The sequence below is a fragment of the Tetrao urogallus genome, assembly GCF_951394365.1.
Source record: "Tetrao urogallus genome assembly, chromosome: 17".
Classification (NCBI taxonomy): domain Eukaryota; kingdom Metazoa; phylum Chordata; class Aves; order Galliformes; family Phasianidae; genus Tetrao; species Tetrao urogallus.
Genome location: NC_136830.1, coordinates 9880804 through 9903826, shown reverse-complemented (window position 1 = coordinate 9903826; position 23023 = coordinate 9880804). Strand labels below are relative to the sequence as shown.

General features: G+C 49.1%; 2 protein-coding genes across 2 annotated transcripts in view; one reads left to right on the top strand and one right to left on the bottom strand.

Annotated features, from left to right (window-relative positions):
- The window catches only part of MORC2 (MORC family CW-type zinc finger 2), a gene marked incomplete at both ends in the record, with an annotated part of 35709 nt that extends 18595 nt beyond the window's left edge, over window positions 1-17114 (top strand). The window contains 17 exons of the mRNA XM_079543638.1: window positions 1382-1461; window positions 4846-4928; window positions 5841-5926; window positions 8721-8861; window positions 9240-9394; window positions 9536-9664; window positions 10918-11023; window positions 12195-12327; window positions 12643-12717; window positions 12835-13224; window positions 13496-13639; window positions 13733-13787; window positions 14260-14401; window positions 14740-14931; window positions 15025-15118; window positions 16352-16540; window positions 17046-17114. Of these exons, the coding sequence (XP_079399764.1) occupies window positions 1382-1461; window positions 4846-4928; window positions 5841-5926; window positions 8721-8861; window positions 9240-9394; window positions 9536-9664; window positions 10918-11023; window positions 12195-12327; window positions 12643-12717; window positions 12835-13224; window positions 13496-13639; window positions 13733-13787; window positions 14260-14401; window positions 14740-14931; window positions 15025-15118; window positions 16352-16540; window positions 17046-17114 (2263 nt within the window). The remainder of the gene's footprint in view (window positions 1-1381; window positions 1462-4845; window positions 4929-5840; window positions 5927-8720; window positions 8862-9239; window positions 9395-9535; window positions 9665-10917; window positions 11024-12194; window positions 12328-12642; window positions 12718-12834; window positions 13225-13495; window positions 13640-13732; window positions 13788-14259; window positions 14402-14739; window positions 14932-15024; window positions 15119-16351; window positions 16541-17045) is intronic.
- A 4593-nt stretch (window positions 17115-21707) lies between these two features.
- On the bottom strand, window positions 21708-23023 carry LOC306953148 (apelin receptor A-like; the record flags this gene model as incomplete). Its single annotated transcript, XM_079544004.1, has 1 exon — window positions 21708-23023. Exon 1 carries the CDS (start codon window positions 22806-22808, stop codon window positions 21708-21710), a length of 1101 nt encoding a protein of 366 aa, XP_079400130.1. The 5' UTR covers window positions 22809-23023.

The following is a 23023-nucleotide window of genomic DNA, read 5'->3' as shown; positions in this document are numbered from 1 at the left end:
CTGTGATCTTGCCCAAGTACTTCACTTAGAATCATAGAATGGCTTAGATTGGAAGCAACCTTAAAGATCATCTCCTTCTAATCTCCCTGCTGTGGGCATGGATGTTTTCCACTAGACCAGGCTGTCCAAAACCCCATCTAGCCTGACTGAGAACAGTTCCAGAGATGGGGCTGCAGGGGCACTCTGCTGGCTTACACCCAGCTTCTTGCCCACCAGAACCCCCAAATCCTTCTATGCAAGGTTGCTCTCAAGGATTTTTTCTCTACACTTAGCTGGGATTGCCCCGACCCAGCTGCGACACTCTGCACTTGGTCTTGTTTAAACCCCACTACATTCATGTGGGCCCACTCCTCAAGCTTGTCCAGATCCCTGTGGGTGCCTTCCATCGTGTCAGCCACACTGCTTAGTTTGGTTTCTATAGCAAACTTACTGAGGTACTCTCAACACCACTGCCTGTGTTGCTGATCAAGATGCTGAAGAGCACTGGTTGCAGGACAGACCAGGGGGACACCCCTTGTCACCAGCCTTCACCTGGACGTGGAGCTGTTGACCATAACCTTCTTCCTCAGGAGTCATTTGTTGAGATCATTCAGCTTCACCCTGTTCCCTCTCACCCAGGAATGTAAGGCAGAATGTGGGTGATGTAATTTAATTATGCCAACGTGTTGACAGCAGTTGTGTTTTTCAGAATGCGTTCTGGTTCTTGGCTCCAGGTAGCTTAGATCATCCTCAAGTAGGTTTGAGGAGATTGCACAACCCGGTATCTGACTCTGCCTCTCCTAACGTGGTTGTTTGACATGTTGCACTGTGTGTGGAAGGTAAAACAAGCCATTGCAACTCAATAACACTTTACAAGGTTGTAAATCAGAAGTGTCCTGTATTTAGAAGCTGCAACTTGAAGCTGTGTTCAGACATTTCCTATGCTGCTTTACAGGCTTTGAGCTAACTCTGCCTGGAGGTGCGTGCTGTGAAACTGCACGGTGCTATTTGCAGGAGAAAGGAAGGATTATTAATCTGGAGTGGAAGTTTTGTGTTTTGTTTTTGAGAAGTTTTACATACGTGTTCAGCACTCTTTTCCCTTCTGAAGAAGTTGTTCTCCTTAATCTTGGATTCCTTTCAAGAATATGGAATTTGTTGCACCTCGCTGTGTGATGTAGAAGGGAGTGATGCAGCTGCAGCTACTGCTAGAGCATCTATGACTACAGATATGGCCTGAGTACTTCCAAAATGCTCAGTTACTGATTCATAAACCTTCTCTGTTTATTTATATCCATTGGGGGAAAATAGTAGAGTAGCCTATGGAGACTTTATTTTCTAAACAAAGTGACGAAATCTTGCTTTGACCTTACTGCTGAGATTGCTGATGTTCTGATCATCACAGGATGTACAAATATACTTCAAATCGTTTCAAGACTCGTGCAGAGCAAGAGGTGAAGAAAGCAGAGCACATGGCAAGGATAGGTGAGTCCTGGGGGTAAGCATGGATCCTGATTTTGCTGTAGCAGAGGGAAGGACGAGGCTGTCTCACTGGGTATCACCTGAAGCTGTTAGTGTCTGTGATTACCATGGTTGCTCAAAAACTAGTTACTATGGATGACTGAGACTTGCTTCTGTGCAGTGGAGGGGATTTATGTTATTTCTGAAGAGCACTTCCTCTAGGGAAGGCATGTAATAAGCCTCGAGGCACACAGCTCTCCCTTGCTCCAGCTGAAGAAGCCCTCTGCTTTTGTTATCTCACCGTTCTGTTCTTCTTGCATTGATTCCCTGTTGAAGGTGTTCAACAACAGATTTTTGTTCTATCAGGCATAAAGTGATATGGGTGCACAACAGAATCCTCATGTTTTATTGATGTCCTTCATGCTCCAAGACTACCCTTTGTCCATCTGGTTTACCCTTGCTATTAATCTTGTCCACAGGAGAATCCATACTTGATAATACTGTTACTCAACATATGGAAAGCACATAAGCTACAAGTATAGCTTTCAATTATGCAAAATATATGAAATTTAACAAATTCTTCCCAGCAACCCCTGGTGGGGAAAACCCACAGTGTTGGGGCTGTCTTGGAGTTGTGTTAACCTGTGTCTTCTGGTTTCATAAATAAAAACCTGATGTTGCAGAGGTGTGTGTCTGAAGAGCTGCTCTATGCACGTGCATTTGTGCAGATCAGGTGATGATGATGGTGAGGAAGAGGCAGTGCCACATTCAACATATGCACTCATAACAGCAATGTGATTTTTGACCCTGCCCAAAGCAGCAAAAGGATCTCATTCTCTGTTCTTATTCCTTTATGAAGTATGATAGATCATGAAGTTCAAGCAGTTTATCCTGTGCCTCTGTCCTCATAGATAAATTATTTTAGATTGAGGCCTAAAGCCAGAGCAGGCGTTCAGCAAACTTGCATTCTGCTCAAGAAGGTTACAGATACCATGATTTGGAAAGGTTTCTTTTTTGCAGCATTACATGAGGCTTTCATGACTTCTGAAAGGTGAGCTTGAGTGCATTGGCAGTGAGGAATGCTGCCATTCAGTGTCCCAGTGCCAAGAACAGATACCAGCACTGAAATGGCTATCAGCACTGAAACACAAACCAAAGCACTAAGGGACTGCCAAACAAAGAGCTTTGAGCATGCTGAAAACTCGAGGCGAACATCAGACCTTGTTTGCATTAAGTCTTCAGGGCTGAAACATTCCTGTAGCATTAACCTCAGCTGCAGTGGAACGGATCTCATTTCTTTGCTTTTGGGGAAAGTCAGCTTCATCTTTAGTATTCTGTTCCATGTACCAAGGGCTCTCTTTCTGCTGTTGATAGAGAAAATTAATTTTGACTTATTTCCAATGTGTTGTCTGCAAGAATGCACGCCATCCTATATGTATCACAGTCCAGAAATAGAGACATGCTGGTATTAAAGATACCTCAATCTCTGAGAACCAACTTTTCTGCCTCCTGGGATGAGTTGTAGCATCCCTCAGTGACCAGATGGACCTCTGCAGCTCCAGGAAACTTCATTGAGGCATTGCCATTTTAGAGTTTCAAGAGCTCATTTTGGAAAGCAAGCAAATGGAAAAGGTGAAGAGTTATGTAGAAGTCCAGCACCAGAAGTCATTAAGAGCTGTATTCTGAGCTTGACATTTCTCAGCAGTGCTGTTGGTGTGCCATGCCATTGCTCTCCTTGGAATGCTGACTCTAACTTCTGTGTGCTTGGAGTGGTTTTGTCTGTTAGGCTCTCCACTCTCAGACCTGGGAATGAATTGTGCCCTGTCAGACATCCTCCTAAGTTGCCATTGCTTTAATAAAGCAGGCATCACCTTATGGGCAGGCAGCACTCCGTTCTTCCCTTCAGACCTGACTGTGCCTAGTTTGCCAGCTGCTGCAATCCAGGCTTAGATACAGATGGGATATTCCAGGGGATGTGTTTTTAAGCTATCTCCAAATTTCTGTGTTTTCCCATTTAACCAAGCTGTAGGGGCACTGTGAGGGCACTGGGTGACTTCAGTCTGTCACGCAGTGCAATTAAGCTGTTCCTTGCTTGATAAAGTTACTCTGACCCTTGGAGTGTGCTTCAGTGGGAGCTAGAATAACAGAACTCCAACACAGCACAGAGAAGAAAGGAAAGGTGACCTTCCATGGTCTAAGCAAGCTGACAACCCGCTTGCATTCTCATACCTGGATGCACTACAGATGTGCATTTCCTCATGTAATTCTGACCCAGCACTGGGGGTGGTGGTGACCACCCAGCAGGTGTTTCCTACAACATCTGGGTTCTTTCTGGTTGAAAAGAGAGCACTGTTTTTTGGAGAGATGCTGCTTGTCTCCAAGATCCTACTGTGTGATATTTTGCTTCACCCTGCATATCTCATCCTTTCTTCTAGTGATGGTGCATGCAAACGTTTCTGTGCATACATTTATATATATATCAATCTGTTCCTGTTAGAAATCTCTACAGTAACTCTCTCAGCAAATTCTGCTCCCATAAGCTGACACAGTGTTGCAGTAACATCAGTCCTGCATCAGCAGCCAAAATACCTCCATGAGATGTATGGTCCAGGTGGCAGCTGCAGCTGGAGGCATCCCCTGCCCAAACAGGGCACGACTTGCCAGTCCACATTTACCATGGGGCTTCGTAGTGTGTGGGATGGAGAAAAGAGATGTGTTCCAAACAGTGAGTTCTTTGTCCACGCAGCTGTAGGTACAGCAGCCTTCTGACATGAAAGGGAGGTATTAGAGGATCATAGCCAGTGTGCTTTTGGATGGGAGAGCATGCAGATGCAAGGTATGCGTTGCTAACTTGCAAGAGCTGTTTGTGTCTCCATTTTAGGAAGGAATTTCTCTGCTGAAAATGAAATTTGTTGAATGGTTCTGAAGTGGGTGGGTGTATGGGGCAGTGTGTGCCAGCTGGCATGCAGTCCTGTTGGTAATATGTAAAAGAGGCAGGAAGAGGAAGTTCTTTCAGGTGGTAAAATTTGTGTATGCAAAGAGCATTGGACATAATGGTAGGTTTTCTGTGTCCTGTTTTGTGTATAGCACAGATTAACATTTTTTTCCAGGAAAAATACGGTGAACATGCACAATTTTTGAGATTTCCTTCCTTCATAGATTTTAGCCCTGCTGTTGTGCCAGTGTTGTCAGTGCCCTCTGACTCTAGTTTGTCTGTTAATGATCATCTCATGTATAACATTTTCTTTTGTACCCTTCTGTGTTACTTTGTCATCTCTCCCTTGTCCAGGTGACCCAGCACAGGCCATCTCTGCAGATCTTTAACCCCAGCTGGATGCCGTGCTGCCTGTGCTGGGTGGGTGGTGCTGGTGCTGGTGGTTAATGCTGTTCTTTCTCGTGGTGTTTCAGCGGAGGAGAAGGCTCGGGAGGCAGAGAGCAAAGCCCGTGCGTTCGAGCTGCGCCTCGGGGGGGACCTTACACGAGAGTCCAGGGTGAGTCCTGCTTTTCTGCCAAGCTGGGTATGTTGGGCACGGAGGGAGAGGTTCAGAACCGTGGCTTTGGATGGGAGAGCTAATGCTTGGCACCTGCTGTTAGCACTTGGGTACGCGAGGGGAGCAGCTGGTGACTTCTGTTGGAGATAAGTTGTCAGCACTGTTCAGTCATCAGCGGTGTTGTCACTGCAGGACGTGCTTAAGCCTGACTGTTTTCCAGCCCCAGTGAGAAGGAAGCATGCTGATGCTCCAGTGCACACACCTTTCAATATGTATCAGTATCTATCAATGATCCCCTGCCAATGTTTGAGCTTTACTGTGAAGGTGCTTTGATTGCTGCTCTCTTGAGGCTGAGGGAACACAAAGTACTGGAAGAAAAGCAGAACTGTTGGGATTTTCTTTCTTTTGGATCCTCTCTCTTTACTGCTCTTGCAGTTTGATCCTCAGTTTCCTTAAACTGTTGTTAGAAAGTTCTTTTTGTTTCCTTCTGGTGGTACCTCAGGAAGCTGCAGCCCTGCTTTGAGAGGTGGACAGGCTGAGCTGGGAGGGAGCTGCCAGGTGGTGCAGCAAGTGGCCGAGCTTAAAATTACTCCTTCATGACAGCTAACAAAAAATACAGCATTGGAGTATCCCAGCTATTTCCCTCTTGTGTCCTGCCCTTCACCCTATGGCTTTGGTTGCATTGGCAGTTACATTTGGATGCTTCCTTCTAAGCAACTGTGTAGCTGCTTAAGCAACCCAGCAACTGGCGCGGCCCTGTGTGTTTGGGGGCGCTAATTATTGCCCAGCACAGCTGGTGAATTCCTTACATTTGGAAGATCTGTGAGATCTTTTTGAAGAGGGGGAGAGAGAAAAAACCTGGGGAATGGAGCGTTCCTGGATGTCACAGCAGCAGTTTCACTGTGCTGGCAGGTGACGTTACGTCAGGTGCAGAACTCGGCCATAACCCTGCGCCGGGAGGCCGACGTCAAGAAGAGGATTAAGGATGCAAAGCAGCGGTGAGTACGAGGCAGCTGCAAGCTCTGACCTTCTCAGCCCGTTCATTCCACGTGCTCCAATGTTTCTCCTGCTTCACTGCATGTGATAGAGTGAAAAATTCAGCTCGGAGCTTAAAAACGTGTGGGCACTGTGTGTGTGCGCACTGGGGGTTGAGTTGGCTTTTTGGATTGCTTCTGCTGTTCCCCTCTTAGTTCCTGAAAAAAGCATTTGAAAATAGCTTTTTTTTTTTTTTTTTTTCTTCTTTTAACATCAGCTTTTTTCATTCTCTTGCTTATCCGTTTGCATTGAAGATTCAGGGAAACAAACACACGTTATGAACTAACAGTGAAGTGACTTCTGGAGTTGCAGAGGTGTTTCCTCAGAGCTTGCTGAATTCTGTTGCAGTCCTGGCCATCAATTCCTAATGTTGTTATAACTTAGCTCAGGCTGCAGTTAACTTTGCTACTGATACAGTCATGGGAATAATTAACTCTTTATATATGAGTTTTCTGCATATTTTTCATATGCATTTTACAAATGAGGAGTTTTCACAAATCCTAACAGAAAACTGAATCTCTCAAAGTAAAGGCTGATTAACATACAGGCTGATTCCTTAAAGCAAAGGCTGATGGTGAGCACGGTTAGGGATTTGTATGTACCAAGTCCCTGTTCCTGGCTGTTTGTTTTGCATGCTGATTTACATCCCTGCCTGGGTCAGGACTATCCCACACTTGTTGCCAGAAATGAACTTCATGCATTTTAAAATCTGAAGTAATTTTAATTCAAAAGTGGTAGAGCTGTGATCTTCGGCTTCCATCTGAATTGTGCATGTAAAGTTTGTCTTTTCATTCTTCGTTTTGAGAACGCAGAAGATGTATGTCTAAGTATAACTTTGTCAGTGGACCAGTGGGCAAAGTGCTTTTCCTTTAAAAGAGCTGAACAGCAAACACTGATCTTAAAATAAAGCAGCTAGCTTCTGTATGGCCTTTGTTGTCTGTTTGGAAATGAGAAATTCCAGACTTTCTTCAGCAGCTCTTCCTGTTTAAATGTGAGTTATAGTCAGGTTTCAAATATGCGGTGATGAGGAAAACAGATGTGACAACCATCAGACAGCGGGGAAAACAGCTTTCTCTCCTGACTCCTGTGTAGGCTCAGCTGCTCTGCTCCTGAGCAGGGATGAATAAGTGTGCAGCCAGTTCTAGACCAGTGTGTGTTCTTCTTTCTGGTTCCCAAAGCCTGTGTGTAAGGTCAGGTCATAAATCCAGCACACAGGACAACTACACGAGTCCAGCTGATTGGCTGGGCTTTAAACAAACACTTTGTTCTTCATTATTTGAGTCATAATTTGACTTTGTGTCCTCTCTGATAAAAATGAGGAGATGCCCTTCCTATTCTGTAGGAGAGCACACCTTTTCACTTGAAATTCAAGGCCTTACGTCCTTGTCCAGGGAACCTCAGAAGCAGAACGGGAGGTTTTGAGGCATTTTGGTCTCTTGTGTCCCTCTAGAGGCCCTGTGGGAGCTTCTGTTTCCAAGAAAGGGTGTATATATATCTATATGTGTCTATGTGGAGGCAAAGTTGACCTCAAGAAAACTGAAAACAGACATGAAATGAGTTTGCTTCTGGGATTTATTTTGGGGAGCTTAAACGTTAAGCTGGGCTCCAGTCTTAGAGCTACGGGTTACTGCTATGTGATGCTCATGAAGGCACAGCTCAGGTTCTCTCAGTATCTGATAGTGGTAGCAGACTGGCCAGCAGATTGTCAGAATTCCAAGCATCTTCACCCAGACGTGGCATTGAGGGTTGTGCTTCGGTGGTGGTTGGTGGTACTTGGTGAGCGCAGGGCTCTTTCCCAACCTTAATCATTCCATCATTCTGCTCTAGGAATTAAGCACTTAGAGCAGCCAAGCAGCTCCCTGGGCACTGCAGGTGGGAGTAAGGCAGGACAGTGGTACAGACAGCGCTAGGTAAAGGTTAACACCCTTTGCCTTGTGTTTGGTGCTACCTCCAGCCTGAAACTAAGGTTACGAATCCTCATTACAAAAACCCTTCCGTCTGGGTTTCGTGAAAGCTGTGGAATCTGTTTTAATCTGTTAAAGAAGAACAGTTTTGTAAAATATGTGGGTTTTGTTTGATTTTGTAACACGGATATCGAAGTCTCCTGAGGCTTCGTGCACTGCAGGAGATACGGTTCCTGACAGGGGGGGAATAGGAATCTGCTGATTCGGACTCAGAAATCTGGATGTGCTCACACACGGACTTAAGACCACTCCTGTTGAAGTTCTCTGCTGCGTAAAGAAGTCAGAAATTGCATAAATTGCCAACCTGACATTGCCAGGAAAACAAACACAAAACCAACAGCTCTTGTGAGGCTGATGGTTGCGTTGTGCAGCTTTCAAACTTGGTGTGATAACCTTGTAAAACTTGGTGTTTGGAGAAATTTCCAAAAATCTGACTGTTGAGACTGTGGTTTTGTAGGGATAGCAGCACAGGGAGCTGCATCTGGAAGATACAAACCAAAGTGCTGTAGGAGAGGATGGGTCTGTGCTACCAGTGTGTTCATAAAACTCTGCTCTACTGGAGTATTATAAATATTAGATTTGATATACAAGCCAAAAATCCATTTCCACAGGAGAAATGATCCAAATGAAGAATTAGATTGCCTCAACAAGTAATGTTCAGCCCGAATTGTTGTCTGCATTGTGAAGTCTTTGTGCTTTACTCATCTTCAGGTGTAACACACGCTCAACAAAACTTCTGGTCTTTAGAAATGAGGACAAAATATTTAGAACTCCTTTCTTTTCGCTGTTACAGGGCACTGAAGGAACCCAAAGAGCTGAATTTCATTTTTGGTGTGAATATTGAGCAGCGTGAGTTGGATGGCATGTTCATTTATAACTGCAGTCGACTGATAAAGATGTATGAGAAGGTGGGCCCACAGCTGGAGGGTGGCATGTGAGTTTTTGGAGATTTTTCAGCAATATTTCTGCATGTTCTTACACGTAACTCAGGCCTTCCAATAATCTTTTTCTGCGTTAATCGTTCTTCGTGAGCATGAGACTTTCATTTTGTCAACCTTTGGTTTGGATTCTGACAAATAACATGTATTCTAACATTTCCCAGTACTTCCATGTTTTCCCAATGAACAGTGAGTTCTCTCCACAGCAGCTCAAGTCTGAATTAGAAGGCTGATAAACGGAAGAACAGTACTGCTGCAAGAACGAACGTGTGTGACTGTGTGTGTGCCATCAGCTGTGCCCTGTGCTGTGTGTCTGAGTGTCTGAGCAATGATCGACCAGTTTAATGCTGTTCCTGACTGTGTTCCTCTTGCAGGGCGTGTGGTGGAGTAGTTGGTGTCGTGGATGTGCCCTATCTGGTTCTGGAGCCAACTCATAACAAACAAGACTTTGCTGATGCCAAAGAATACCGACACTTGCTGAAGGCCATGGGAGAGCACTTAGCTCAGTACTGGAAGGATGTAGCCATAGGTAATGAAGCTTTACAGTTTCCAGGGGCATGAGGGGGAAATTTGGGCTGGAATGGAACCGAGGGAGAGGACAACCAAGAGTGAATGTGACGATGTCTATGATCATAACTCCGTATTGAATGGAATCTTGTTTGTTTTCCAGCCCAGAAGGGTATCATCAAGTTCTGGGATGAGTTTGGTTATCTGTCAGCAAACTGGAACCAGCCTCCATCCAGTGAACTGCGCTACAAGCGCCGCAGAGCCATGGAGATCCCTACCACCATCCAGTGCGGTGCGTGTGAGCGGTGGGAGGCTGCTCCTCCGTGGGAGGAACCCCAGTTTGGGGACAGATAAATGGGAGGAGGTTTGAGACAAACTCCTCTATCGTGGTTCCCTCTGCCTTTTACACAGCATCTGCTGGTAGAGTTAAATGTCTTAAAAGAAGGTTCTGGTCCTGCATAGTGTGCTGATCATGATTTTCTTTAGGCAGCCTTACAGAACAGCACAGATGTACTTAGCAGTAGAGTTGAAAATGGGCTTAGAAATGTCATAGGAAGTGGGATTGATCAAAGCCACCCATCTCAAGGCAAATAAGATCTCAAAGTTCCCCATAAGCAATGGAGGGCAGCCAAGTGCCTTGTTGCATCAGCCAGTGTTCTGATGCACCACCTATGAAACAGCTCTGGATATAGCACAGAAGAGATCCATTTACAGTCATCTCTTTAGCTTCTCTTTTGTGCATTGCTGAGTCGCTCTGGCTAAGCCCTTATTCCAGCTGGGAGAAGGGAGATCTCAACATAACCACTTCCTCATTTCATAGAGGGACTCCAAACTCCCATGACCATTTTCCCACGGGAACTGGGAATGAGGATGTAGCAAGGAACGTAGAGCCAATCTTTTGGAATTATTTTGTCATGCTCTCCTCCCTAGATGGTTTTCTCAGTAACTTCCAGTTTCTTAGAACATAAGAGGAACTTTCCTGTTATTCTTCATCATCTTCGCTGTTGACATCAGCCATGGCTTGTGAAGTCCTCCCAGAGCCTGATTTATAAATGCTCGTCTTCTGTTAATTTTTAAGATGTTGGTTTCCTGGTAGTCCAGCAGTGCCCTAAAAACCAAACACAGTACATCTGACTCATCTAAAATCTATTACATTATCTAACTGTAGTGGTTATATCTCTGAGTTCTTGAGTGTTGGTGTCAGTAAGAGACAGCCTGCCTCCTGAGATGAGCAGTGATTTCAGGATGTACTCCATTTGTAAGTGCTGTCACTGTAGCAGTGAAGTGCTCAAGTATTAGTTGATGCCAGGCTTCATCAGATTATTGTTATGGCTGCTTTGTTTACCAGATTTGAGGTCTTCCTCAAAGGGAAGATATTTATTGTGTACATCTGTACTTTGCCACTAGTCTTAACTGTCATGGAATATGTTTTGGAAATAGATGTGGTCCTTGGGCATTGAATAAGCTTGAGAAGTGCTATAGAAAGAACATGGCTGTGTGCCTCAAGCTGTGCATTTCTGACTGGCAAAGTGTTTACTTTAACAGATGTATGCCTGAAATGGAGGACTCTCCCATTCCAGCTGAGTTCAGTGGAGAAGAATTACCCTGATAGTTGGGTGTGCTCTATGAACCCTGATCCTGAACAAAATAGGTAAGAATCAGTTAATATAAATAATGCCTTATTTGCATATTTATGGTCAGGAGGTTTTTTTGGGGATGGAATAGCTGGAGAGACAGACAGTAGTTCTGTACCTGTATGGATACCTGTGGGTGTGCTTGCTGTCTAACCAAGTAGTTAGGACATACTAATTAGTGCTGACACGCAGGTGGACGTGGCAAATTAGTGTGTGCTCTCAGCAAGTTTGCTGCTGATGCAGAAGTGGAAGAGTGGCTCTTTTGCCAAAGGGTTGTGCTGCCCTCCAGAGGGACCTGGACATGCTGGTGCATTGGGCTGATAGGAACTTCATGGTATTCAGCAGGAATTGCACGAGTCCTGCACCTGAGGTGGAACAGCTTGAGGCACCAGGACATGATGAGAGTCCAGCTGAAAGGCAGCTGTTCAGAAAAGACCTGGAGGTCCTGCTGGGCACAACTGGAACACGAGCTGGCAGTGTGCAAAGATGACCTGTGGTGTTCTGGGCTGCATCAGGAAGAGTGCTGCAAGCAAGAGAAGCAGTGTTGCATTGTGATAAGCAATGGACACAAACTGAAATAAAGGAGGATCCTCCTTGAATATCAGGGAACACTTGGAACACGAGAGTGACTGTGCTCTGGCACTGACGGCATAGAGAGACTGGAGTTTCCCTCCTTGTGAATACTTAGAAGCCATCTGGACGTGGTCCTGGGCAACCTATTCTAGGCATCTGCTTGAGCAGAAGGGTTGGACTGATGGCCTCCAGAAGGTCCATTCCAACCTCAGCCATTCTATGCTTCTGTGAAATGAGGTTCCTCTGTGGGCTTTCTGCACTGTTGCTGGAAATATGATTGTACCAGTAGTTCATGCAGTCAAATTGTTACCCATCTTTGTATTGGCCTATCCCCAAACTTCATTTAAGATGGCTCCGGGGCTTGGAACTGGTAATTCCCAGTGTAAATGGCTTGGCTTATTGGCAGTGCTTTTGATCCTTACAGCATGTATTTCCCATGAGATCTCCCACGAGGGAGAAAACAGCTGTATCTCTGGGATTGTGGCTGCTGCAGAAAGAAAAAGGGGTTTTAGTGCTGTTTTAGTGCTGTGCTAAGGATGGGCACCGTGCTGCAAGTGAGAGAGGTGTAGGGTCTGCAGTCTGTACTGAAGTTGTCTTGCTTTCCTTTGGTGCTAGGTGTGAAGCTCCAGAGCAGAAGCAGAAATTACCACTGGGAACCTTGAAGAAGGACTCAAAATCGCAGGAGGAAAAACAGAAACAACTGTCAGAGAAAATCCGGCAGCAGCAGGAAAAACTGGAAGCACTGCAGGTAAACCTGGAGGTCTCCCACTAAGCACAGCAGGCTTTGAGGGACCTGGTGCAAGCAGATGGTGCTGAGAGTAATGGCCCCAAATGCTGTGTGTGCTGTGTCACATTCGTTGGGTGGGGTTGTTTTAATCAAATATCTCAAGTCTCATTTCCTGTTAGGAAGGTGGGAGTTGATTGCTGGCGTCCTGATCTTGAGAGACAGCAGAAAGTTCCTTCTTTACCTTTGCTGATCTTTTTTGAAATGGGCAGACGGTTTGCTAGGCTGGGTTAGTGTGGCTTTTAAAGGTAAACTTTCTGGGTTTTCTTTCCTTCATAGAAAACCACGCCAGTTCGATCTCAAGCTGACTTAAAGAAGCTGCCTCTGGAAGTGACCACACGGCCTGCAGGGGAGGTAATTGGGATAGCACTCAATTAGAGTGTAGGCTGCTCTTCTGCACTGTCCTTAGCTCAGAGCCTGACTTTTCTGTCTGTTCTCCCTATATACCTTGTTCTGTTTTGGAACATCCAGCCAGTGACTCGATCGCAGCGCCCACGATCTCCTCCCTTACCCGATGTCATCAAGAATGCTCCCAGCAGACCGCCACCACTTACACCTCCTTCCAGGTCTGTCAGTCAGCTGAAGAGGGGCTCTTCAACTTGGACAGCTATTAACACTCCCAGATTGGCAAGCATTCTCTCCAAGGAGGAGGCCAGCACTTCCAAGATGTACCACAATGCTGTAACAGCTGTGACAGCCAGAAAATATAATAGCACTTCAAAGACTCTTGCCAAACCAACTACACCAACCAGACCCCCCTCTGCTGTCCCACAGAGCCCCAAAAGCCCACGTGAGACACCCAACTTAAAAACTGCCAAGGTGTCAACATCAAAGAAACCTGCCACTGTCAGATCGCCCCAGGTGAGACTCAGTGGGGTGAAAACCATCAGCTCCTTACCTGCTGTTCTGCACAGCCCGTGCTGCTGTGTCACATCACAGAGAAGTAATGGAGCAGCAGGGTTGAGGGCTCCTATTGTCATATGGCACCCTGTAGAACCTTGAATAGTGAAGATACGTGTGCTGAGTTGGTGGGGCTTTTTGTTTTTTCCTGTTTGTTTTTTAAATATTTGGCGAATAAATTCTGTTTTATAACATACCTGAGGTACAGCTGGAGCTTGTTTGCCTCCTTCAGGCCTGCACCCCCAGGAAGAGGACTGTATACACTGCTGAGGAGTTGTCTGAGGAGGAAGTAGAGTGCAAGAAGGAGAGGATAAAACGAGGCAAATTTGTAGCAGTGAAAGAGGAGAAGAAAGATCCCAGCGAGGTGGTGGTGGAGGTGAGAGTGCACAAGACTCTGCAGCAGAAGGTGTTTGTCAAGTGTTTGCCATCTTGTCAGCAGGCATCTAACCTGACCTCGCTTTGCTTGTAGCTCACAGACAGTGCAGGGGAAGAAGATATGGCAGAACTGAAGGAAGCTCAGAAAGGTGAGAAAGGAACTCACGATACAGTGAAAAAGAGGTGTTTCACTGGTTAAATGTGTCAGTTCATTAATGCAATGAATTTCTTCTGTCTGAAGAAGAGGGGCTGAGAGACCTCTAGTAAAGATGCTGTTGCATCTTCTGCCAGACCAGTTAATTTCTGCAGCTTGTTCCCAAGATCCTGAATGGAAAGTGACCCAGTAGAAACCCATAGGAAGTTGTCCTAGTCTAATATGAGCCTGAACTGCCCAGATAGAGCAGAAACAGTGTCTGAGAGTGCCACGCCATTTCCTCGCGTACGAATGTTCCTAAGTAGGAGTTCAGCCCTGTGGTAGTGATGTTTTTGGGTTCATGTACTGTTCTGAGAGCTGTCACAGTTAGGTTAGCTCCCAGTGGCTGCCTTCTCTAAAGATAAAGCGGAATGTGACCGCCAGCGTCTGAATATTTGCCCACATCTTTGCTGTCTCCTTCCTTGCAGACAAAGGGCTGCACGTGGAGGTCCGTGTGAACAAGGAATGGTTCACAGGCCGTGTCACAGCTGTGCAAAAGGGCAAGCGTGGCATACGCTGGAAGGTGAAGTTTGATTATGTTCCTACAGACACCACTCCAAGAGATCGCTGGTAACTATCTTCAGCTACTGCATTTTGGAGGCTTGTTGTGCTTTCAAGAGGAAGACTGGTTTGCTTGCATAGATACTGAAGACAGAAATACATTGCTGTCATGTCAGGGAATGTGTGTGTGTGTGCACTCAGGACAGCTCAGCTGCTTTGCAGAGTGAACACAACACACTCAGTACAATCTGCTCGCCACTTGCATGTGATGCTCCCCTGGAGGCAGCTGTTGTGTGATCTAGAGATCTCAGTGGCAGATATGTACGGATTCTGATGAAGCTGTTAAGTGTTTCAGGTGTGACTGATGAAGGTCAATATATCTGATTTTCCCTTTTTCCCTTTCTCAGGGTACAGAAGGGTAGTGGGGATGTGAGATTGATGAAGCCTCCCTCTCCAGAGCACCAGAGTCCAGACACACAGCAGGAAGAGGAGCTGGTTGTGGCTGAACCTTCTACCTCAGAATGTGTTGGAATTGAACCAGACACTACAGGTCCTAGCAGTGGCCAAGAAACAGTAGACTTACTAGTTCAGATCCTTCGGTGAGTTCACAGTTTTCCTTGTGAGCTGCTGCAGCCTGATGGCTTTCCTTTTTCAGGCTCAAACTCCAGCTTTGTTTCTTCTTTCCTGCATAGGAATTGTTTGCGATACTTCTTGCCTCCAAATTTTCCTATTTCCAAGAAGGAGTTGAGTTCCATGAGTTCAGAAGGATTGCTGGCATTTCCCTTGGTGAGTTCAGTACATCTGGAAAAATAAACTGTGTAGTTTGTTGGGGGTTTTTTCCCCCATTCTTATGACAAGCCTGCATCCACTGGTTGCAGGATTGCGCACCTCAGAAGCTCATTTGTATCCTCAGCAGACTGGTGTATCTGAGGGGGAAAAAAAGAGTTCATAAATGGTGCCTCAGGTCTTCTATTACCATACATCTGCGTGGGAAAGCTGTTGGCTGCTGCTACCTGAAGTTCTTATCCAGTGCTGTTAAGTTTTTAACAAGAGAGGCCGGGTCTGAGATCTATAGAAATGGAATGTAGGCACATCTGTTCGTTTACCCCCAACCTTTAAGTCCAACTTACAAAGAGACCATCTGAAAAATAAGAGGGAGCATGGAAGCCAACCCCCTTGTACTTCTCCAGATGACCAGGCTCACAGAGATGGAGCAGAATTTCAAGATTCACAGCCCACCAGTGATTCACCTTAAGGCTCTTGGTTGAGCAAGGAACAAATGGGATTCTGCATGGGGGTCAGTATCCTGATTTCCTTGATATATGTACTAAAGCTGAGAACACATGCTTGAAATTCTCTCCTGGACTTTACCAGCAGCAGAGCTGAAACGTGTTTGTTATGAGGCAGTACTGTGAGCTGCAGCACTGTGCTGTGTTCAGGAAATACTTCGTAAGCTTTGAGGGCTTTTTCTTCCACCGTAGTTTGAATGACTGGAAGGAGGCCCCCGCAAAACAGCTCTGTGGGTTTCCTTCCCTAACCCAGAGGCGTAGGTTCTCTGAACAATATCAGAAGTGGTGGGAGTCAACCAACAGGGATGAAGTCTTCTCTGCTTGAACAGTCTGTTCTTCCTTTGGTGGCTGAGTCTGCACCAGCATCCGTGTGCTGCTAATAGAAAAATGCAGAGAACTGATACTGGCTCTGCTGGCTTTTCTCTTCTCTGACATACTGCCAAACCACAATGTCCTTAATCTGAATTCGGTCCACTTCTGTTGCATTTCTGGTCTTTGGGAATGGGAAAACCTGTGTGATTTCTGTGCTTCATACCGTAGGCAGATGAGGTATGTGAATGTGAGCATGGCAAGGAGTGTGGAATTGAAAATGGAATTGAAAATGGAGTGTGAGCAGCCAGGGAGTACAGAAGGGCTGCATTACCCTCGTGTTGTTCAGTCCTGCTGGGGTCTCTTTTACATTTAGTGCTGCTTTTAACGTGTCCTCTCTTGTTGTTTTTATGTTCCATAGAAAGACTATTTCAAACAGTACGAGATGGGTCTGCAGAACCTGTGCAATTCATATCAGACCCGTGCTGATGCCCGGGCCAAAGCCTGTGAAGAAAACCTGCGCAATACTGAGAGAAAGCTGAAGGAAACGGAGGAAAAACTGCAGAAGCTGAGGACTAACATTGTGGCTTTGCTGCAGAAGGTGCAGGAGGTGGGTGAACCACAGCACCGTGACCTTCATCAGACCAAGGCCAGTCCGGGCACTGGGTGTTTTAGTCCAGAATTGAGCTGTACTTCAGTTCTTTCTTTTTCAACCAGAGGGTGGTGAGGCACTGGCACAGGTTGCCCAAGGAGGCTGTGGATGCCCCATCCCTGCAGGCATCCAAGGCCAGGCTGGATGTGGCTCTGGGCAGCCTGGGCTGCTGGTTGGCGACCTGCACACAGCAGGGGGTTGGAACTGATGAGCACTGTGGTCCTTTGCAAGCCAGGCCATTCTATGATGCTGTGACTGTGATTCTTTCTCAGTGTGGTGCCACTTGGGTCCAGACCAGCAGAAGCAGCTGTGTGCTGCTGTCACTGCCCACCTTGTGGCAGTCAGGATGTGTGCTGCAGAAGATGCTGTGTTGCTGGACAAGGAGGGGTTTTGTTCTTTCCATTCTCGCACTGCTCTTCAAGATTCACTTTTTCACTGATATTTCTTGTTCTTTTCATTGCAGGACATTGATATTAATACAGATGATGAACTGGATGCATATATCGAGGACCTGATCACAAAAGGAGACTGAATAGCATTACACATCCTCAGGAAGTGTAGAATTGCTGGTTACTTTGATGGAGATGTGGATTCCTGCAGTAGAAGTCTATGACAGCAGATGAAAGAAGAGAGCTTGTAGACAGTGCTGCCATTGTTTTGGTGTACAGCTTGTTGTGACTGAAAAGGACATTTGTGCTTTTGGCAGGAAAGTTTTTAACATTATAATTCTTTGAATTTCTTTCTTCCTTTTGTTTATAAATATTTATTTTTAAAATAAATGGGAACTGTGCCTGGTATGATGGGAGGGTTGCTGTGTGGTTTTAGTGAAGTAAAAGTGTGGGTCCCCTTTTTGCATCTGAGGTACATGTTAAACCTGGAAGACCAGAATCTCATGCCTAGCAAGTTGTCTCATAAGAATCTGACAGGAAGTTGAAACTAGGTTTTAAACACTGGGAGAGGAGGCCAGGACTTGAGAACTTCTCTTGATGTAGAGAAAAACAGAGACCTGAGCTTCAGAGTAGGATCCAGGCAGTGTGTGTGGAGGGGATGCAACTGTGAGGATTCTCAAAGCTGAGTGTGGGGGTAAGGGCTGGCATTCGTGCAGTTGTTGAGTGTAGGGTCTGTGTAAGGTGGAATTGTCGTGGTGCTGACAGTACAGAGGATGAGGATCCTTTAAAGAGAGTTTGGCTGCTCACGTGGCTCGCAGCGAATTGCGGTGGTCAGAGGAAGAAAGCTGGAGTTCACGTTCTTTCCTAGCAGTTATCACACGTTATTGCTGCTGTTTCTTTGAGACATAATCGCAACAGCAGCAGAGCCCCTTGGCCAGCTGAAAATAAAGTGACCCTATGTTCTGTCCTGATTCCCTCAGGTTTGTGTTGCTTTGATCCTCTTGCCATTCCAGGTAATTTTAATTGAAGTACTGGAACTCAGAGCCCTGAACTGCTAATTTTTGTCAGGCCCTTGGCTCAGCAACAAGGACGCTGCCTTTCCCTCTTGCTCCAAGCTGGAGGCTGAATTGCAGCTCCTTGCAGAGCACTTCTTGCACAGATCGTGTGGTTTGAGTTCATTGGCCAACTGTCTGCTCAGCTCTGCTCACACGAGGCGAGTACAAATGAGTCCATGCTCAGAAACCTCTGCAGCCCAAGTGCTCAATGAGTCACAGCGTGAGCAAGACGTGCCCACCTCCAGGAACACCAAATGAACTGCGCTGTTGCCAGTTCTTTGTAAGCTGAATGTGTGGTAGATGTTGCAGGGAGGAAACCCAGTTCAAAGTAAACATCTGTTACTGAACAGCTCTAAGTTCTGCGTACCACAGGAAAAATAAAAAGCAGAAAAGAGGGAAGATTGGTTCATTTACCCGCATTTCAGGCCCTTGTGACAGCATACAGTCTGAGGCTGATTGCTTTTGTTCAGGTTGAGGATCCTCGTGTACTTGAAGGTAAGAAGCATCCTTCCATAAATGCAGGAGCAACCTCCACCAGCTTCTCAAGCTCTTCACGTGTGTTGGAGGTGTGTTAACGGGGATTGCACACTGCTGCTCAGGTAGAGATGTTCCCTCTGTAGGACCTGAGTTCTGTGTTGAGGTGAGAAGAAACCTTTGTCCTCCCCAGGTGAGCAGCAGGAGTTCTGAAGAAGTAGATTTCATTGAAGTACAGCTCGAGGATAATGCAGTTTGTAAGCTTTAATTCATACCACTGGGAGCATGGCAGCATAGAACCAATAGTCGTCACGTGTTTCTAAGTTGGATCCCATACTCCTCCCTTTAGGAAGGTGTTACATGATTTTATTCCTCTGTTTTCTGGGAACTTATTTTCAGTTTTAGATTTTCTTCGTGGCATTTCATCTCTGTTCTCGTACCAAATATTTTTGATCAAGTTTATATTTCTTCACTGGAGTTACATTCATCAGCACAGCTGATGCACAACTGCCTCCTCTCACCTTCAGTTCTGCTAGGAAAAGGAAGCCAAGAACTCTTAGGTGCTAATAAAGCCATTCTCAAGACCTTGCTGCTGTTTCTTTGCAGCAGTTTCAGTTTTACTTAGAATCATGGAACCATTTGAGTTCGAAGGGACCGCTAAAGGCCATCTGGTTCAACTCCACTGCACTGAACAGGGACACCCACTGATCAGGTGCTCGGAGTCCCATCCCCTCACCTTGGGTGCCTGCAGGGACAGGGCATCCATGCAGGTGCAAATACATGTATTTAATAACGAGGCAGGAAAATAAATGCTTGAACATCAACTTTTGGGTCTTGCTGTGGTGATTGTTCCAGGATTACTTTGCCTTAGGCTCAAGAGGAAAGAAGAAAGCTGAAGGCAGCATCTGAAGGAGCTCCTATCTAAAGGCAGCCCTGTGCTGATGGTGTTTTCTGTATGTCTTCAAAGCCCACGTGTGTGCCAGGAAAGGCTTTGCGCAAGCTCTGTTCCGGTAGTAGCACAAAACCAGACCCAGCTGCTCTTCGGCAGCGTTGTGCTGTGCTGTGATTCCCATCCTGCTCTTCACTCGGTGTGTCTTGTAATGGGAACTAGGCCAGAGCTTGTGGCAATTGGTTCCTCTGTGAGTGAGATGGAGTCCTGTGCCTGCAGCTATCTTCAATCCCCTCTTCTTGTGGCCTCAGGGTCCAAAGACGTAACTCACACTTGACCAGTGCCTGCAGGCCAGGAGCATTAAGGCCCTTCTGAGGCCAGTGTTGTGACCAAGCCCTCAGAGCAAAGCATCTGCTGTGTTGGTACCTGAGGAGCAGGCTCAGGCTGCTTGTGGCCACGGCTCCAAGGCTGCAGCTGAGGCTGGCCGGGACAGCAGTGGTGTGCAGGTCTGGGATGCTCAGCAGGTCTGGGATGCTCAGCCACCCCGGGCTGCTCTGTGGGGCTGAGGGAATCTGCAGCCCAGCTGCCGTGGGGGCTCATGAAGTGTTGCATTGTCTGCGCAGGGGCTGCGGGCGCCTGGGAACGTGGGCACGAGCAGAGGTGCCAGCATCGAGCTGCCATGTCTCCAGGGCAACACCTCGGGGCAGCAGAGGAATCCCCAGCCCTGCAGGGCAGCCCCAGCCCGACCCTGGCTTTGTTGGCTCCCTGCTGTTTGTTCGTAGACAAGAGGACGAGGCCTTCCTTTTCCTGCCAGCTGCCTGGAAGCGGCTCCGCCGACATAAAAAGCTCCACTGGTGTCTGCCCCGCAGGAGAGAAGGGACCCACTGAGCTCTGCACTGAGCCCTGTGCCAAGGCACCGCGAGGGGCACAGTGGGCCCTTGTCCCTGTGCCAGGAGCAGCTGGCAGCTTCCTACCACGGCCACGAGCTCCTGGCAGCAGCAGCATCCTCAGCCCCACAGCAGCATGGGGCAGCCTGAGCCTGGCCCAGCTGCAGGAGCCATTGTGCTGCTCATCCTGAGGCCCGGTGCTCCCCTAAGGTGGGCGCTGGCTGTGGGACACCTTGGAGTTCTGTATGCCCTCGTGCTATAGGGCTGCGTTGCCCTTCGGTTCCTTTCCATTCCCCTCCTGCCCTCTCCTCAGCTCTGCCAGCCTTGTGCAAGCCACTGTCTCACCATATCTGAGCCAGAGGACAAGAAGAGGGGGCCCAACAGCACAGACAGGGTCAGTATGCCACCACCACCCCCATCCCAAAGCTCTGCATCTGTCTGAGCCTGAGCAATGAGAGTACGTTTGGAAGCTGGAGGCAGTGCCTGGCTCCTGGCGTTTGCCCACCACCTCCTCTTTCCTCCATGGGCACTTAGGAGTGCAGACACTGCACACATCTCCCAGGTATGAAGCACTGGAGCAGAAACCCAGAGAGGACCCCAAGCTGTCCCAGCTCCTTCTGCCAACACAGGGGTTGGCACCCTGGGGCAGCAGGGAGGGGACACCTCAGAGCAGAGCTATGGGGAAGGCAGAGCCTGCAGGGTCACCTCTGCCTATGCAGGACACAGCCTTGAAGCTGGCAGGTGCTTTTTGTGCTGGGATGCCTTCCCTCTCCCTCAGCCCTCCATCCCAGTGCCCCCAGCAGGGCCAGTTCCATCACCACTCCCTGTGTCTGGGGTTTGGCAGCTCACCCCTCATGCCCACGGCTGCAGGGATGTGGCTCTGGGTCTGGTTGGAGCTCACACCCCAGGGCACAGCAGCCCTTTGCAGAGGCTGAATGGGTTGCAAGAGAGCTGGACCAAGCTGGAAATGTGCCCTGCTCAGGTAGAACTACCATTAAAGCAAGGGGGAGCTAGGAGGGCTCCAGGTGACCGTGCAGGGCTGGGCTCAGCACGCTGCGGCCACAGTCTTGGGTGTGGGGGCTGGGGCAGAGTAAGAACCCCATCGGATTTGCAGAGCTGGGACTCAAAGGAGAAGCCTTTGGACTGCCAGCAACCACCCGGCCCCAGGACAGGGCTGTCCCGTGCCAGCAGGAGCGTTAACTCCACTGCAGCACTCCAGGAGTGCAATCTCACACCAGCCCCACGCTATCACCAATGCAGGACTAACTCCTGCCGAACGCACTCTCCGAACCCGGTGCGACTTGAGCGCAGAACGCCTCCAGCGCTAAACTGCAGCCGGGGCAGCGCCGCGCGGGCTCCGACCGCGACGGGACGAAGAAGGGAGCGAGCTCCGAGGGCGGCACGGCCGTTTATTGGGAGGAAGGGGCGCCGCTACACCTTGGTGCCCCCCGAGGAGGGCAGCTCGGAGCGCTGCGTCGGAGCGCTCGGCGTGGAGGAGGCGGCGGGGGGCGGTCGGGCTCCGCGCAGCCCCAGCAGCGCCCGGCACTGCGCGCGGAAGCGGCCGTCGAGGAAGGCGTAGAGCAGCGGGTTGAGGCAGCTGTTGAGGTAGGCGAGGCAGGTGGCGTAGGGATGCAGGCGGGAGATGAGGCCGAGCAGAGCGCACGGCAGCTCCAGCAGCCCGGCCGCCGCCAGCACGAAGAGGCTCTTCAGCAGATGGAAAGGCAGCCAGCAGCCGGCGAACACCCCGACCAGCGCGGCGATCAACCGCAGCAGCCTCCTCCTCGCCGCCGCTTCGGCTCTGCGGGGCCGCAGGTGGCGGCGGACGGCGCTCCCCACGCAGCAGTAGCACACGGCCATGAGCAGCAGCGGAGCGGCGAAGCCCAGCGCGGTGGTGCCGAGGCTGAGCGCCGCCGCCGCCCGCTCCGCGCCGCCGCCCTCCCCCCACAACCGCAGGTCGCACAGCGTGCGGTTCCGCGCGTCCCTCCGCGCCTCGCGGAGCAGCAGGGCGGGCAGAGCGGCCGCCGCCGCCGCCGCCCACAGCGCGGCCAGAGGGCCCAGAGCCGCGGGGCGGCGGAGACGCGCGGAAGCGGCGCGGGGCGGCGGGGGGGCGGCGCGGAGCACGGCGCGGTAACGCTCGGCGCTCAGCCCGCCCAGGCAGAAGGCGGAGGCGAACATGTTGAGCAGCACCAGGTAGCTGCTGAGCTTGCAGAGCGCCGCGCCGAAGGGCCAGTGGAAGCGCAGCGCCGTGTAGGCGGCCCACAGCGGCAGCGTGGCCACGAAGGCCAGGTCGGCCAACGCCAGGTTGCCGATGTAGGCGTCGGCGGAGCGCCGCTTGGCTCGGGGGCCGCGCCACACCGTCAGCAAAACCAGCGCGTTGCCCGCCAGCCCCAGCGCGAAGACCAGCGCGTAGAGCGCGGGCAGCAGCGAGAAGGACGCCTCCCAGTCCGCCTGCCAGGCGCACGCCGTCCCGTTGCCCTCCTCCTCCTCCTCCTCCGCCTCCCCGTAGTAATAATCCGCCTCCGCGTACTCCATCGCCCCGCGTCCCCCCGCGCCGTTTCACCTTTAATAAGGCGACCCCGCGCACCGCCCCGCGGAGGCGGAGAGCGGTGGGAGCGGCTCCGGGGGCGATGGAGGGGGTGCGGGTACCCAAAGTGCGGCCAGAGGGATGGGGGGGCTGTGCTGGGGCTGGGGGAGTGTGCGGGTGGGAACGAGAGCGGGAGGGGATGGAGGGAGCGGGATGCAAGCGG